At 37.0% G+C, this 18500-nt stretch overlaps 1 protein-coding gene and 1 long non-coding RNA gene across 20 annotated transcripts in view; one reads left to right on the top strand and one right to left on the bottom strand.

The window, feature by feature from the left end:
* The window catches only part of ANK2 (ankyrin 2), a 285421-nt gene that overhangs the window by 183936 nt on the left and 82985 nt on the right, over positions 1 to 18500 (bottom strand). For all 19 annotated transcript variants that reach the window (XM_055588009.1, XM_055588008.1, XM_055588011.1 and 16 more), the window contains exons 3-4: positions 6450 to 6548; positions 3867 to 3965 (exon numbers count right to left, since the gene is read on the bottom strand). In XM_055588009.1, coding sequence (XP_055443984.1) covers positions 3867 to 3965; positions 6450 to 6548 — 198 coding nt within the window. The remainder of the gene's footprint in view (positions 1 to 3866; positions 3966 to 6449; positions 6549 to 18500) is intronic.
* LOC129657633 (uncharacterized) lies at positions 6480 to 7669 on the top strand. The gene is made up of 3 exons (XR_008716920.1): positions 6480 to 6618; positions 6776 to 6969; positions 7387 to 7669. It is a non-coding gene; the product is annotated as an uncharacterized LOC129657633 (long non-coding RNA).

Genomic DNA, 18500 nt, shown 5'->3' with positions numbered 1-18500 from the left:
CACATGTTGATAGAGAAAATTAAATAGGGGAGATTTCTCAGGCCACATATCTTTGCAGAAATAGCACATGTTCATATTTTGAACATTCTACAAAGATATATAGCATTTATATATTTTTGTATATTTACACAACAAATACTAGATAAAAATTTTTCACATTAAACCTTTTGCATGGATTCTGCTTCAGGAGAATCAGCTTATTTAGACCTTAATAGGATTTCAGCCAGAAGAAAAAAATTATTCTCTGGGGTCTGTAGTTAAGGTAGACCTGAGGTCTTGATGAGATCTTCACACCACTAAATACAGGAGACCAAAGAACCAAGCCAAGGAACTACGTGGTCAAAGCGAGGCTTAAAATCACACCAAGAACTGACTCAGTAGAGACCACACTGCTACCACTGCTGAACAAAGAATCATTTGTTGACTGTTTTGGTATCCATCACATAGTTCTATTTAAAACACTTAAATTGCTCCTGCTGGAGTTCTGGAATTCTTCTTGAATGAAGGACACCACCTACCAAACGTGGCACGGTGCCATATGAAGGTAAGCCTCCCACGGATCTCACTGTTTATGTAGAGAATACATAAGACTCCATAGAGGCATACATCTCCATAACCTATGAGTCTCTAAATGTTGACTCAGTGATGGTTCCTTGGAGCTTTTCCAAGTTTCCTACTTTCTCAATTCAACAAAAACCTTAGTGCTCCATTTCCAAATAACTCAGAAGTTTGTCAAAGCCAAACTACAGTGCAGTAACCCATGATACTATAGTGACAGACGATTCTGCATTCGCCACGCATTAGGTTCTTACAAAGAAGTAGAAGACATAATTTGAGTACAAAATTCAGGATTTACATTATACATCTGGGATTCCTATGCTCTTTTTATGGTTCTCAAAAGGGAGTGAGTGTCCAACTATCATAAGCACAGTTCCTACTGATTCACCTGACATTCACTGTTCTCACACAAGAAATCTGTACGTTAACAAGCCACCACCGACAAGAATTATACGTGGAGAAGGGCTCGCATTCCCCTTCAACAATCCTTAAAATGACGCCTTTGGAATTTGCTCACACACATGGCAAAATAACCAATCTGTTTTATATAAATCCCAGCATTTTAAGTTCAATTATAAATTATAAAATATTCTAAGTTATAATAATTTTTGTTAATTGGTAGTGATGGCTACCTAAATTTAATATAGCAAATAGTGTAGTAGATCTTATCAAATGATTTAGGCATTCAGAAGAACTAAATTTTAATTATAAATTTTTCTTACTCTAAAACTTTCTCACAAAAATATATGAAAATATAGAAATTAGTGTGAAGCTATCTGTCAGGATTCCCTACAATATAAACCTAAATTGAGTTAACTGAATACAGACAAATAAAAATTATTTTAATCTCAAAGATAATATAAATTTTCCTTTAAGATCTATTATAATCTGGCATGGTGTGACTATAAAGAACAGCCTCATTGACACTGAAAGCAAATCACTGATTAAGTCGTTTGTTTTCTTTGAAAAGTCTCCAAAGCATATAATATCTAACAGACAGTAAAATAACTGATATAACTTTTAACAAGTTTTTACCTTACAGCATTTGATACCTGTCAGCTTATATGAAATTACTATGCTTAGTTGACCATTTTGAGGAAAGTAGGCAAGTTCTTTTGATAGATATACAGTACCAACATACACATGAACTTTTCATCAAAAGCAACCTCCTATGGGCAAAGGAGGGCTTCTGTTTCCATGCTTTTTTTAAGGTCACAGACTACTGATTTATTATATGCCATTAAATCCGTATATAGACAATCTTACTGCAATATCCTTACACTCAGTTTTCTCTTACATCCTCTCCAAAGCAGAGGTTCTCAAAGTGTGGTCCCTAGATCAGCAACATCAGCATTACCTAAGAATCTGTAAGAAATGAAAATTCTCAGGTCCCTCATATGTACTGAATCAGAAGCTCTGAGGTGTGGCCCAGAAACAGGTGTTTTAACAAGTCATGCAGGCTAAAGTTTGTGAAACTCTGCTCTAAAGCAAAAAGATATTCTCTAGCTACGAAGAAAAGTTTGCTTGTTTTTTTTTTTTAATTTTTTAATGTATTTATTTTTAAATGAAGGATAATTGCTTGACAGTACTGTATTGGTTTCTACCAAACATCAACATGAATGAAAAGAAGTTTTTATCCCTTACTTGGGAGCAGTCAATTTTGTAGTGTCCTATGTCTCTAAGCCCAAGATGCCATTATACTTTATAGAATATACTAGAGTTCTTTACATTGATACCGATTTTTTAAAGAATTTCATTTAACAAAGATTTCAGAATATGGCATATTCTCAATAAGTGTTAAAATGTTGATGCATACTTAAAATGTGGATTATAAACGGAAATGTGGTTATTCAAAACAGTATGATAGAGAGATAAAAATTGATAATGTTTTGTCTGTTGTAATTTCAACAGATTCTTCCCTATAATTAAGGTCAAAGAAAATAGGGCTGATTTTAAATTCCACCCACTAGTGTTTTACGGGTCCAGAACTTGTGTCATTTATACAAGTAGAGCCATGTCTGTGTGATGAATGAATGAACAGTACAGGTAATATATATTCCTGTACAAAGGTCTTCAAAGGCAAGCTGGAGAGATTAACCCAAGGAATGGACAGAGAGGAACTGGTTTATTTTGCCAATAGCACTCTAGTGTGGTCTGTGTTATTAGAAAGGCTAAAAACTTTAATAACAGAACGAATAGATTTGATTACAAAGATACGCACCTCAATTTCTGCATAAATATATAATAGAAACTAAGAATAAAGCTTTGGGCAAAGCAATATTTTCTCGACCTTTCAACTAGAAAAAACAAGGATCAAGTTTGTAGTATGGTGCATTTTTGATTATTATTTTAAAATTGTATTAGTTTCATTTGAAGATTATCATTCTCTATACCATATAATTATTATTACATGCACCATAAGGCTGTGGGTCTCGAATTTTCCTATTTCCCTAAGGAGACCTGTAAAGCCCGCATTTGACATGAAACTACCCAAAGGAGTATGATTCCCACTGTATAGCAGATTCTGCACTGGACTACCAAATTTTTTGATTTTTTTTTTAATTTAAGGAAAGAAAACACTTTATAGAGTGACATAACTTGCATGAATAATTCATCTTTTACAGATGTTACATTCAAGGAAAAACACTATATCATTTTTTAATGCACTTAAAGACAATGATAGACTGTGAACTTGTCAAATTTTCAGTTATATTAACAGGAAGATGATGTACTAAGTGAAGTAAGTCAGAAAGAGAAAGACAAATACCATATTGATATCACTTATATGTAGGATCTAAAATATGACACAAATGAACGTATCTACAAAACAAAAAAAGATTCACAGACAGAGAACAGACTTGTGGTTGCTAAGGAGGAGGGGGAAGGATGGATTGGGAGTCCAGAATTAGCAGATGCAAACTATTATATCTCTAGATGGATAAACAATGAGGTCCCATTATACAGCATAGGGATCTATATTCATATACTATGATAAACCATGGAAAAGAATATAAAAAAGAATGTATACATATATATGTAAAACTGAATCACTTTTCTGTATAGTAGAAATTAACATAACAATGTCAACCAAAATAAAAAGAAAAGAGAAAGAAGCTAGAAAAAAAGAGGAAGATGATGATACATCTTGAAAATCAGAAATGGTATGAGTTAGTAAAATAACTTGGCTGAAATAAATTACACAGTGTTTATAGTAAATTTATGTACCCAATAGCTGGCTAAATATATTAAATCAATTTGACAAGGTTAATTTAAATTTCTTTACATTATAGAAAATCACAATGTAATACCTGAGACTGTGCATTAATATTGGCTCCTTCCTTGACGAGAACTTTGACAACTTCTGCTTGTCCAGCCAAAGATGCAATGTGAAGAGCAGTATTTCCTTTCTGTTTTGAAACGAAATAGAAAATGTTAGAGGCTTCTAAACCTTGTAGAAATCAAAATGTACAGATATTTTCAATTTTGCTGATTATTTCAAGTGGTTAAAACTTGTCATTCTGTTAAGATAGCAGCCCACCTCTGAAAAAAATAATTTTTACCATCAAAACATTGGCCATTCTATACAATGTTTTCCTTCTCTATTTTGTACAATCTTGGTTTACTGTGAAGAACATGGAAAGACTGAGATCTTACTGAAGTAAATAATTTGGGACGTATGTGCATACGTGTGTGTGAGTGACAATATTACCATTCATGTTATTTAATCAACAACGAAAAAAGTCTTACCCTAAGATAAAGTTAACTAAAAAAAAAGAGTTTACCTGAATTCATTTCACTATGTAGAGAAACCTAGGAATTTTAAGTGGTGAAGAAAATGACAATTCACAGTTGTATTTTGAGTCACGAGAGCACATATGTGTTCAAAATATTTGGGGAATAAAATAATAAATTTTACATGCACTACATGATATTACCAACAATTTCAACCATTAGCTACATCAAAAAGTTACCATTAAAAGCATTAAACAAAAATGAAAAATAATTTAAAACCATCATGAAAAGAAAATAAAGGCTAAGATATTAAAAGAGGCCTATGATATGATTAAAACATATATAAAAAATAAAAAACAAACAAATCTGGGGCTTCCCTGGTGGCTCAGTGGTCAAGTATCCACCTGCCAATGCAGGAGACACAGATTTGATCCATGAACCAGGAAGATCCCACATGCATGGAGTAACTACGCCCATGGGCCACAACTACTGAACCTGTGCTCTCGAGTCCAGGGGCCACAACTACTAAACCCTGTGCACTCTAGAGCCTGTGCTCCGCATCAAGAGAAGCCACCACAATGAGGAGCCCACACATCGCAACTAGAGAAAAACCCACACAGCAATGAAGGCCCAGCATAGTCAAAAATAAATAAATAAAGTTATTAAAATCTGTACATTCAAAGTCATAAATTTTGGGGGAAAAGGTCATAAATTTTGGAAACTGGTTCTTTTTTCGCCACTAATTAACTGTGGACCTTTACCACTCACATACTATATTGGAGGCTCAGTTGCCTTCCCTTCAAATATGGAGTTTCAGTGACACTTGTTTCTGGATCTAAAACTCTACAACTGTTATAACCTGTGATTAAAAATGAACCTGTATTTTAAAACATCAACAGAGTTTAAAGAAAAGGAAACAAATGATAATAAACAGTTAAGCTAGAAAAAGCAGTTGGTTTAATGAATACATTAATATAGACAACTTGGGGGAACCAAATAATTTGATATAGGTTAAAATTTACATTCTTTAAATATTTAACATGTATTTGACGTCAAGAGAAATGTTAAAAATGTTTATTCTCTCTTTAGACTTAAAAGTAAGCAATTTCTTGCATATGGTGAACTTATATTTTAACTTCTTTGGAATTGCCAAAGAGTTTTTCACTTGATTTTGTTTTTATATTTCCACTGGAACTGCTGTATACTACACTGGGAATAGTGTCGGTCCACATTTTGGCAATTATGTATGAGGTACTGGAAATTCGGGTTAAATGGTCATATTTCTAATTTACTCCAGCACTCTTTTTGTCTATTCCTGACTAGGCTAATGACCCAGCTGGGGGTTGGGGTGCCTGCAACCTCTCTCTGTAACACACACAATCAAATTGTCATACTTCAGCCCTAGTCAACAGGCTTGACTCTGATTGGCTATGGGTGTTTTTGTTTTTTCAAATTAAATTTTCACCTTCTAAAGATAAAGATTTGTTACCACTGATGATATTTTTTTTAAATAGTTGTTTCTGAAATGACCCCTCAAAGTTCAAATATATTTTATCAAAAACAGCATCAACAAGTAACAGGTACTAGTGTACCAAGCATCTTATAAACTCCTTTAAAAATGAGCCCAATTTCTTTACAAACTCACATTATAGTGACAAAAATCTAGTTTTACCCTAATAATTCAACCTATGATCAAAAATCTCTTTTCCATTAGAGTATAAAGTATCTGCATATGCTCTTATCAAGTTAAATGAATATATTAAAAGTTATAACAACTTACTGAAAGCATGAAAATTACTTGTTCATTTCCATCAAGTAGTTTACTACATCAATTTATTTTAAAAAATGAATGAACCTTGGGAAAATAGGTGCTTTTGTCTATAGAGGATTATATTAATCTCGTCTCTATGTGAATCAAATGAGAAAATAAAAGATAAAATATTAAAAACTAAAGATACAGAATTTTTTAGTTTCTGTTAAGTCCCTAAAGGAAACAATTCAAACTCTGCAAGATTTAATGAACAGGGGTTTCAATTTCAGTTCTGCATTGTGAAGAATCTTGGTGTTCCTGCAAACCTCTGAAATACACAGCCAAGGAAAAGAAGCTTTAAATTGTTTCCTCTTTACCATGGGATAAATATGACCAGCACAAACATTACCTTGGTGGCAGAGTCCACAGCAGACCCTCTTCCCAGCAGCTCCTGAACTAGCCCCACGTGGCCTTCCTTGGCAGCCAGGTGAAGCGCGTTGAGTCCATTCTGAAAGGAGAAAGCAACAAGGCTCAGAAGTGCAGTGATGATGAGGCACACCGTTGCTGATCTTAAACAAGTATAAAACCCAGAGGACAGACAGACTCTGATCCTCTCATTTTCTTTCTTTTTGCATTAGCTTGAAGCTGTTAATTTCACAGAGACTAATTTCCAATGGTTTTGATTCAGAGAGGCAAAGAGGTGAATATCATCACTGCCCCTTCCTTCTCTTTTAGGATTAATCCCAAACCAACGTCCACCTCTTGAGGTGCTGCTGGCTCTTCTAAGAGAGGTCTCAGAGCAGCCGTGGAACCCAGAGAAGGGGCCCAGGTTCCAAGCCATTGGAAGCAGTGTTAGAGGTAGTCCAGGGATGGCCCAGGCAGAAAAGGAGGCCCACATGGGCCTAGTGATGGAGCTGCAAGGCCATGAGGTGAGGACCACCTGCTGCAGAGGAAAGAGTAGATGGTGCTCTCACTGTAGCATGTGGGGGATTAGGGCTGGATGCAGGAGAGGAGCCCTCGAGGGGGCCACAGCTGCTGGTGGCAGAAACAGCGCTTCTCAAGCCACTGGACTGTCCGGGTGACCCCAATAACTGTGGCAAAATGTCCCCGAGTCCACAAAAGGAGGGTCATCTGCCATGGGAGGAACCACCGTGGCTACAACGGCTGCCGGGAACTGGAGCAGGCTGCTACTATGTGTGGGTTGCGATCATTGGGCGGGTCACTGGAATTGCTGGGACCTGCATTGCTTCTCCTATGGGGACTGTGGGTGAAGCAGGTGTTCTGGTTGCAAGAGCCCCAGAACTGCCTGCTAAAACAGGGCCATCTCTGTCTCCATCTCTTTCAAGCATTCCTTGCTGCCCTCGCCTGGCTGTTGGAACCAGGGCCCACGACCAGGGCTCCTTGTAGACCCAGGAATTGTGAGGCTGACCCACCAGCTGATGTCTTTACTGTGGCGGCATCCTGAGTACAGACCAACCAAAACAGGCTACTGTTGATAACTCTTTGGTATTGGCTTTATGTAAGTTAATTTTGATAAAAGAATATGAACTTGAAAAACAGGAATAAACAAAAAAATATGAACTCAAGTCTTTTGAAACAATCAAAAAATATTCATTGAGCTGGCTTACTGAGAGCAAAATACTCATTGGGCTTATACAGCTGTGAATCCCAAGCAAGATATCACCTTGATCTACACAACTTTTGGAATAATGCTATTTCTTTTTTTTCTTTTAATTTTATTTTATTTTTAAACTTTACAATATTGTATTAGTTTTGCCAAACATCAAAATGAATCCGCCACAGGTATACATGTGTTCCCCATCCTGAACCCTCCTCCCTCCTCCCTCCCCATACCATCCCTCTGGGTCGTCCCAGTGCACCAGCCCCAAGCATCCAGTATCATGCATCGAACCTGGACTGGCAACTCATTTCATACATGATATTTTACATGTTTCAATGCCATTCTCCCAAATCTTCCCACCCTCTCCCTCTCCCACAGAGTCCATAAGACTGTTCTATACATCAGTGTCTCTTTTGCTGTCTCGTATCCGCAAATCAATCAATGTAATACACCACATTAACAAAGTGAAAAATAAAATCCATATGATTATCTCAATAGATGCAGAGAAAGCCTTTGACAAAATTCAACATCCATTTATGATAAAAAACTCTCCAGAAAGCAGGAATAGAAGGAACATACCTCAACATAATAAAAGCTATATATGACAAACCCACAGCAAACATTATCCTCAATGGTGAAAAATTGAAAGCATTTCCTCTAAAGTCAGGAATAAGACAAGGGTGCCCACTTTCACCATTACTATTCAACATAGTTTTGGAAGTTTTGGAATAATGCTATTTCTATATAATATCATTAGAATGACTAAATATACCACATAGTTAAAAAATAAGATCTTACCACTACTTTGAAACAACCATGTGTACATTAATCAAAGGACAGAGTTATCTCTTTTGATTAGCACTTTTATTAAGTGGCTATAAAGTAATATTGTACTATTTTATTTACAATTAAATTTTACAATAAGCTCTATTCTCCATTACTCTTACTGATTTTATGAGATATTTTGCCCATTCACTGCTTTTCCATGATCATATAAAACTAGTGGATGAAAACCCAGGTAAAACAGTCAATAAAAATTTTATAGAGCCACTGACCATTGTTTACATTTCTGACACATACAGAATATGCATAGATTAATCCATTTATAAAAGTTGAGAACAGATTCAAGAACAGCTAAATATAACTGAATGTTAAAAGCATCGAAATCCATTAAACTGTTTTGCATCTTAGGACAAATCTGTAATTAATACAAACTTAACAGTTAATCAACAAGTGTTTGCTAAGTTCCGACCAAGTGATCAGCTCTAGGTGCTAGGGGCTAAGGGAGGACCCATGGCATAGTTTCCAGCCCCAAAGAGCCCTGAAATATTTATTATTAAACTGCTGAAAATTGCTTCTGCACTAGCATATGCTTGTCCATGACTTTTTCAAATCTTTGTCTATTCTACTTTGCAAATCTTACATGTAGAGTTAAAGGTTCTTCAATCTGTTTGAAAAGGATAACTTATATAACTTCCTTAATAACATTAAAATTTAAATATCTGAAAGGAGGCAACTGCAACTAAATATGAGTTCTTGAAAAATATTAAAGGAAAAAGATGGAGGGTAAATGGATACATCAAAAGGCAAATAAAAGGAGAAAGCAAAACTTGGTCCCTAACCTCCATCCCAACCCCACTCTTAATGGGATTCCTGTGTCAGAGACACTAAACCAGGAGCTCTTTTCAAAAGGAACTAAATGCCCACATATAGAGATACAAATAATTGTGAAATGCTATTCACTGTTTCAACCTTCCCAAGTGGCTCAGTGGTAAAGAATCCACCTGCCAAGCAGGAGATGCTTGGGTCGGGAAGATCCTCTTGAGAAGGTAACAGCAACCCACTCCAGTATTCTTGCCTGGAAAATCCCATGGACAAAGGAATTTGGTGGGTTACAGTCCAAGGGGTCACAAAGAGTCAGACACAACTTAGTAAATAAAACACCACCATTTAGAGTTTTACTCTGCCATTAGCATAAATGACAGTGATAAAAGGAATCACCTATAATGGGAAGAAAAAAATCAAACTCAAAATGAAAACGACTGTTTACATATTCCCAATCCACTTCCCACTCGGTAAACTCATCCAGAATCTATCTGCACCTTTCCCATCTCTTTCACGGTGGCTGCTCTAAACTAAGAGTACTCAGCGTGTGACAGAATTAAGAATGTACTCAGTTTTCATGAAAACAGGGAAAAGTAAAGCATGTGTCATCTTTGTCAGTTTACCTGATTTTACTGTGTCAAAGAATTGATGCTTTTGAGCTGTGATGCTGGAGAAGACTCTTGGACTCCCTTGGACTGCAAAGAGATCAAACCAGTCAACCCTAGAGGAAATCAATCCTGAATATTCATTAGAAGGACTGGTGCTCCAATACTTAGGTCACCTGATGTGAAGAGCTGACCATCTGAAAATACCCTGATGCTGGGAAAGACTGACGGCAGGAGGAGGAGGGGATGACAGAGAGACAAGATGGCATCACTGACCCAATGGACATGAGTTTGAGCAAGCTCCAGGAGATGGTGAAGGATAGGGAAGCCTGGCGTGCTGCAGTCCATGGGATCACAAAGAGTTGGACACAACTGAGCGAATGAACAACTTTGATGTCCAAAGATTTCTGATTTAATAAGTAAATAAACCTATGGATAATCCAAGAGGAATCTTGTTTTGTTAGTGAGTTATTCTCAAATCCTAAAGACTTTCTTTTTAATTCCCAAATGATGAATATTTAAGGAGGATTTACTGAGTCTTTAATTTAAAAATATTTATAATGAGGCTTGAAATTTAGTGACTCATTGATAACTTTATAGGGAAAAGTGAGAATACGAGTGCTTTGAAGATACTACTTTATAAAGCCTGTTTCTGGATCTCCATTTCAACCATAGTGGAAGGCCTATCTAGCACCCCTAGCTGGTAGCTCCCTTTATGGCCACTGGTCCGTCTCCTTTGTCCAGCCCTATCAAATGTTTCTATTGTAAAATCCCCAAAAATAGAGAAAGACACTAAATATGATGGTGAGTTCCCTGAGAGAAGAAAGAGTTGCAGAAATCCTTCAAAATCTTACCAAGACCAAGTAGAATGAAAATATTATGGAACCTGAGAAATAAATACTTAAGGAATGAAAGATAAGCTTATGATATACATATCATTATTATAGTCTACACTTTAAAAATATTATATCACATTATAATATTTTACAGATGAAGATACTAAAACCCTAAGATGCCAAGTGACTTTCCTCAAAGATCCTTACCGTTAAGAAGAGGAAGAGAAAACACTCAAACTTAGATCTGATTTCCAAACTCACGCTTTTAAAAAAGTTAAAACAATGTAGCTGTATACTAGTGTTTCAAACGGTAGGTTATCATGCACAAGTACATCTAAAATCTATTTAATGGATTGCCAATCAATGTATTTCAAAACATGAAGTAGAACAAAGAAAAACAGAGACCACTGTGGATGGCAAGGGTTGATATTATTTGAGGAGTTTTTGGTGAAACTTTACATACACATACACATGTACACATGTGGAAAATTCTTAAAGAGATGAGAAAACCAGACCACCTTACCGGCCTACTGAGAAATCTGTATGCAGGTCAAGAAGCAACAGTTAGAACAGGACATGAACAACAGACTGGTTCCAAATTGAGAAAGGAGTACGTCAAGGCTGTATATTGTCACCCTGCTTATTTAACTAATATACAGAGTACATCATGAGAAACGCTGGGCTGGAAGAAGCACAAGCTGGAATCAAGATTGCCGGGAGAAATCTCAATAACCTCAGATATGCAGAAGACACCACCCTTATGGCAGAAAGTGAAGAAGAACTAAAGAGCCTCTTGATGAAAGTGAAAGAGGAGAGTGAAAAAGTTGGCTTAAAATTCAACATTCAGGAAACTAAGATTATGGCATCTGGTTCCATCACTTCATGGGAAATAGATGGGGAAACAGTGGAAAAAGTGACAGACTTTATTTGGGGGCTCCAAAATCACTGCAGATGGTGACTGCAGCCATGAAATTAAAAGACGCTTACTCCTTGGAAGGAAAGTTATGACCAACCTAGACAGCATATTAAAAAGCAGAGACATTACTTTGTCCACAAAGGTCCTTCTATTCAAAGCTATGGTTTTTCCAGTGGTCATGTATGGATGTGAGAATTGGACTATAAAGAAAGCTGAGCACCGAGGAATTGATGCTTTTGAACTGTGGTGTTGGAGAAGACTCTTGAGAGTCCCTTGGACTGCAAGGAGATCCAACCAGTCCATCCTCAAGGAAATCAGTTCTGAATATTCATTGAAAGGACTGATGCTGAAACTGAAACTCCAATATTTTGGCCACCTGATGCGAAGAACTGACTTATTGGAAAAGACCCTGATGCTGGGAAAGATTGAAGGCAGGAGGAGAAGGGGACGACAGAGGATGAGATGACTGGATGGCATCACCGACTTGACAGACATGAGTTTGAGTAAGCTCTGGGAGCTGGTGATGGACAGGGAAGCCTGGCGTGCTGCAGTCCATGGGGTTGCAAATAGTCAGACACAACTGAGCAACTGAACTGAACACATGTGCACACATCTGCATTGGGTGTGCATGCAGTGTGCACCTGTGTTTGTGTGTGTATGTGTACACGCACACTGCTCTACATTACAAGAAAAGCTTGAAGACCCAAAACATGAGAGCATCTTGCAGAAACAAGATGTTGTTTCAGGCCAATAAGTATGTTAAAAAGCTGATACAGAGATCATTCTAAAAGAAAAATGGTTTTTATGATATGTCTATTTGAATTTTATGAAATAAAATTTCACAAATTTCATAAAATTTCAAAAATAATTTTCATTTTAGATGAGTGTTGTGATGTAAATAAAATGAATAACATTGGCACAAACAAGATTTCTTTATTTTGAAAATACTGGCAGAATCACAGTTAAATGACATCCACATTTTGAGTTCTAAGAAGGGTTGTGGTATAGTAGACAACACACACAATAGGGACCCAGTCCTGTCTCTCCATTACTGACAACATAATTTAGTTTCTCCACTAGTATAAAATGGGGACATTTCCACTCTGCTTACTTCAGATAGCTACTTAAAAGAGAATATAAAATAATGTATGTTTCTGTTTGAAATCTATGAAGTAATATGCAACTGTAGGTTAGATGCAAAAAGTAATAAATTCACACATATTCCTAAGTCTTTCCTTCTGTTTTCTATCACAGAGATTTGGTTGAAGGATGATAAGCTGAACTGAGTATTTTGTCTTTCATGAAATGGACCACAAGCAAATGGCATTCTAGAAGTCAGATGTCCAAATCGAATCTCACTGGGCTAAAATCATGGTGTCGGCAGCACTGTATTCCTTCCAGAGCTTCTAGGGTAGAACGGTTTCTTTGCCTTTTCTAGCGTCTAGAGGCCACCTGCATTCCTTGGCTGGTGGCCCCGTTCTCCATCTTTAAAGCCCACAGCACAGCATGTGCAAATCAGTCTTGAGTTTGGGGTCTAACCTATAATGTTTACCTGGGGCTAGGAAAATTATTAATTTAAACAGAAATGATTATTTTTAAAAGTATTTTTAATTCTGTGTGCTTAGACACACACACACACACGTGTTTAATGCCCTGCTGTCTGTGTGTGTGCGAGTGTGTGTGTGCTTAGGCACTCAGACGTGTTTACCTCTTTGCAGCCCCATGGACTGTACCCCACCAGGCTTCTCTGTCCAAGGGATTTCCCAGAGAAGAATACTGGAGGGGGTTGCCATTTTCTGTTTCAGGAGATCTTCCCAACCCAGGAATTGAACCCCCATCTACAGCATTGGCAGGTGGGTTCTTTACCACTTAGCCACCTGGGAAGCCTCATTTTTATTTTTTAGAATTCTAATGAAACCAAAAAAAAGCAGATAGGAACCTAGTCCATTAGTAGCCATCCTATCAATAATTCAAAGAACTGCTATTTTACTTCTCAGGTTTTTTTTGTTTTTGATTTTTTTTTATTTTTATTTTTAAACTTTACAATATTGTATTAGTTTTGCCAAATATCGAAATGAATCCGCCACAGGAACACAGGTATACTTCTCAGTTTTAACTCTCTTAACTTAAATGTCATTTTCACATGGTCTCATTTCTTTGGTTAATTTAATTTTATAAGAAATGATAAATTATTTTAGTATTTGGCTTGTGTTAAAGAAAGACATCTGACTTACCATGACACTCAAAGACAGAAAATTACTTGAGCTGCTTATTCTAATATCATGCTTTAAAGCAATTTAAACATTAAAAGTCAGCAGCAAATCATTTAAATAATAACTAAAACTTATTCAAATTTATACTCATGTGTTAGGCTTGGCTCTAAGCTTTTAATTGCATTAACTCATTTAACCCTGAATTGAACATTATTAGTTATGAACTACCTGGTGATTCTAGCTCAGAAACAACACTCCACTTCTACAATCAAGACAAAACAAACTATATGGGCCCTGTATTATAATTTTATTTCACTTTCTTTAGACCTCAGTTTCTCATCAACTGTTGCTTGGTATTTTTTAGAATAAAAATATCTCAGCCTTCGATAATAAGTCAGCAGTTAAGGAGAAAAATGATTTCCTCTAGGCCTCTACACTTACAATGTCTAAATGTGTCAAAGTTAGAAATGAGTTCCATAGTGAGTTCTAGACTGCTGTATCATGTACATGCCAAACTTAGTTGGTTAAGCAAGTTCGGCATAGTTGATCCTTTAAGTTATATATAGTAATAAAATTCTTTGGTTCTGAAATGACAAGTAATGAGAGTATAATTTCCAGATGATTTAAAGAAAGTATCCATGAGATGAAGTCTTCTCTTTGTATATTTATCACTCGTTTAACTTTTCAATCAAGTCATCTTGACAGAAAACTAAAAAACATGGCTCTTCTCCTTCTGACATTGAATTTATCAAGATTGGAAGCAGGGGAAGGAGTCCACATCAGAATTAATCAGCAATCTCTTTTTTAAAAAATGAAATGAAAAAACTCCCCTAGTAGGACAGCCTGAATTGGATATGCATTCAGGGGTAAAGGGTAAAATTGAAGTGAGAGAGGGAAAGAGCAGCAGGATCTCCAAGGGAAGGAAGTAAGGCAGGAGAACAGATTCTTAAAAGGTCCCACATGGTTCATTCCAGTTGCGCCGTGTCCTGCTACTGTTAAACCTGGCACAGAGTTTTTTATTAATATAGACTAGAGAAGGCTTAAATTCAGTAATAACTGAATATCAGTTATTCAACTACTTAAGCTGTTTTGTACATGCATTATATGCCAAGCATCATTCTAGGTACCAAGTCTACATTTCAAGGTACCCATAAAAATATCTAGTAATGTTATTAGGGAATTAATAAATAATCATCTCTCCCCCCATTTTACAATTTTAATTAAAAATAAGCCAAATTTGGCTTACTGGGCTCTAAAGGACTATGGGAAGAGAGAGGAGGGAACCCTCAGACAACAAAAGTTAGCTTAGAGCAGTCTTCTAAGAACCTCATCATCACTCTGTTTTACATCATAATAAAATAATTCAAGGCTATGGATTTTCCAGTGGTTATGTATGGATGTGAGAGTTGGACTGTGAAGAAAGCTGAGCACTGAAGAATTGATGCTTTTGAACTGTGGTGTTGGAGAAGACTCGAGAGTCCCTTGGACTGCAAGGAGATCCAACCAGTCCATTCTGAAGGAGATCAGCCCTGGGTGTTCATTGGAAGAACTGATGCTAAAGCTGAAACTCCAATACTTTGGCTACCTCATGCGAAGAGTTGACTCATTGGAAAAGACCCTGATTCTGGGAGGGATTGGCAGCAGGAGGAGAAGGGGACAACAGAGGATGAGATGGTTGGATGGCATCACAGACTCAATGGAAATGGGTTTGGGTGAACTCCGGGAGTTGGTGACAGACAGGGAGGCCTGGAGTGCTGTGATTCATGGGGTCGCAAAGAGTTGGACACGACTGAGCAACTGAACTGAACTGAACTGCAAATGATTCCTGCAATTTGCATTTGGTATCAGTTTCAGATTTGTCTCAGATGCACTCACTGGCTTAGTCACTTTATCCTTTGCACAATCAAAAGATTTCTTTTCACAATTGATTGTATTTTGTGTTTCCTGTTTATCTTCTATGAAAAACAAGGTTTCTCATGAACAACAGTCAAATCCATCCAACCTTGTAAACTCTACACCTAACATAGTACCTGGAACAAGAGGAAGGCCACTGCAGTAATGTTCTTACAATGGATGAGCTAATAAATAGTATGTGCCATGCAGAGGTAAACAAGAGTTTGCTTAATTCACCCAATAACTGTGCATTTTGTCAGTGAATGAGACAGGGGCGCAGACAAGTCAGGAACAATCACATCCACCTTTAGCCTTTGGAAATACAATCAAGAAAAGTACCCTCTCTGAGGATGAACTTGGTTAACATTAACATGTATAAGAGCAAATTAGACTCTGAGATAAGTATTTAAAGTGGTTTTTCTCAACCTGAAATCCTTGGATGTGCTCTTAAGGATCTCTGAATTCTCTGAGAACTTTTTTAATTTAGCATTTTCATGCAAGTGCCAATCTTAAAGTTAATAGACATATATCCTGGATCATCTGGATAATCACATTTAATTAAATATCATCAGGCAATTTCTTGTTCTCATATTCTTGATTGATTCCAAAGGATCATTTAAAGGGACATGAATTTTAATGCAGTATTTCTGAACCTGAAGCATACAGATAGATTCTCAAAGTTCTCAAAATAGTCTCCTTCACTAAGTAGAAGAAATAGGGCCTCAAGAGATGGTTTGTAAACATAACCTAATGAAACTTGGGTTGCTCCATTTAGAAAGTAGAACAGATGCTGGAGGAGGCAAGATGAGAACTACTCAGCCATAAAAAGGAACAAATTTGAGTCAGTTGTGAGGTGAATGAACCTAGAGCCTGTTATAGAAGTCAGAGAAAAACAAATATAATAATCCATATATATATGTGGAATCTAGAAAAAGAGTACTGATGAGCCTGTTTACAGGGAAGAAATGGAGATGTAGACATAGGGAACAGACTTGTGGACAAAGCAGGGGAAGGAGAGAGGTGGGACTGATTGAGAAAGTAGCATAGACATCATACACTATCATGTGTAAAAGGAAGCACGTGGTAGGAAGCTGCTACGTAACACAAGGAGCCCAGCCTGATGCTCTGTGATGCCCTAGAGCTGTGGGATGGGAGAGGGGAACGAAGCTCAAGAGGGAGGCCCCTGCATATATAATTATGACTGATAGCGGCTATTGTTCAGCAGAAGCCAACACAACATTGTAATGCAATTATCCTCCAATTGAAATAAAATAACCTTCCTAAGCATTAGAAGCTTTACTATGTCCCAGAGAATTATTAATTACCTGAAACGAATAATGACAATATTGATCATATTGGAAGGAATACACTTGCTAGAATTTATCCAGAATTTGTCCATCCAGCTACTCTAGCTTGAGTGAAATCAGTAACTGTGGCCAGCCCAACTTTTTTGTTAACTTCTATCCAACTGCAACTGACACAGCCATAATTTGGTCCCCTGAATCAGTGTAACACAGTGGGTTTTCTCTGATATCGTTTTAGCCTAAAGTAGTCTTGCTTTGAGGAAGAGAGCTACACTGTGAAGGTTACATATATAAAGTACATAGACAGTGATGAGCATGTACCTGGCATGCAATAAAGTATTATTTAATACCGCAGGCGTTATTTTCCATTTCATGACTGGGTAATATGAGATTCAGAATGATTTAGGAGAATGGCTCAATATCCATATTTATTCAATTATTCACTTAGTGAATATTAATTGGAAACCTATTGTGTGCCAGGTCTTCCAGCAAAGTGCCCTTTTCACTGAACAACACTGAAGCTTAAATTTTAGCTTATAAATCATCCTTTGTGAGCTGGTTCATATAAGTCAGTAACCATATTTAGATAGCTATGCTTCCAGGACTTCTCTTTTTAAACCCCTTAATTTTCCTATGCTGTTAATGTTCCAAGTTTTCTGTTTGTGGGTTGTGCATTCATTCCTTTCTGCATTTTGCTAAATTGTTAGCTCTGGATACAAATGGTTAATAAGAATATAGTGCCTTCTTTAGTGACATAAAAATCCCACTAAAAGGACTCATTAAAAAAGGCTATAGAGATCATAGCTAGTTTGTTTTTCAAATTAATAACTTCAAGAGAACTTGAACAGCAAATCTCTTAAGCAACTTCTCTTTGGTTGCTTTGGATGAGAAAATATTTTCTCATCTCCCTGATAAATTGCTTCCTTCCATCCCTACTTCTCTCCCCTGCCTCCCATGGGCACTTTGCTGTCTTCCTTCATTCCTTAAGGGAAATATCACATCACACGTTCTCCAATAAACCTCTTTCCCAAGAGCAGTAGCATCCTTCTCTCACCCCAGCAATAGGTTTGTATACATGATCAGGTGCACGGTTTGGTATCAGATTGTCCCCACCACACCCTCTACCCTGCACAAAGTACTTGTCTTCTTTGTATTGTTGGTAACTTTTTTTGGTGGTAGTGGTGGTAGTGATGGGAGTCAGAGGAAGGGAAGAGCCAGGGATTACCTTTTCCAAGGTGTGCCCTTATGAGCCCTTATTCATCTGCATTTTAGACTGTTTTATCCTACCCTGAAGATCTTTCATTTCTGAGGGAAGAGGCTGAAGAAAAAACAGTATGGTACTAAAATCAATCACCTACATCAAGTTATACACCTGTACAGACACAGGTTCATCAACCGACAGGTAGCTCCCGATCATGTCCGTTTCAATGGACAACCACATGGAGCTGCTGAATTCTCTTCTGGATG

This window comes from Bubalus kerabau, chromosome 7, assembly GCF_029407905.1.
Source record: "Bubalus kerabau isolate K-KA32 ecotype Philippines breed swamp buffalo chromosome 7, PCC_UOA_SB_1v2, whole genome shotgun sequence".
In the NCBI taxonomy this organism is placed as follows: domain Eukaryota; kingdom Metazoa; phylum Chordata; class Mammalia; order Artiodactyla; family Bovidae; genus Bubalus; species Bubalus kerabau.
The sequence above is the reverse complement of the archived record's forward strand: the minus strand, read 5'-3'. Positions and strand labels throughout refer to the sequence as shown.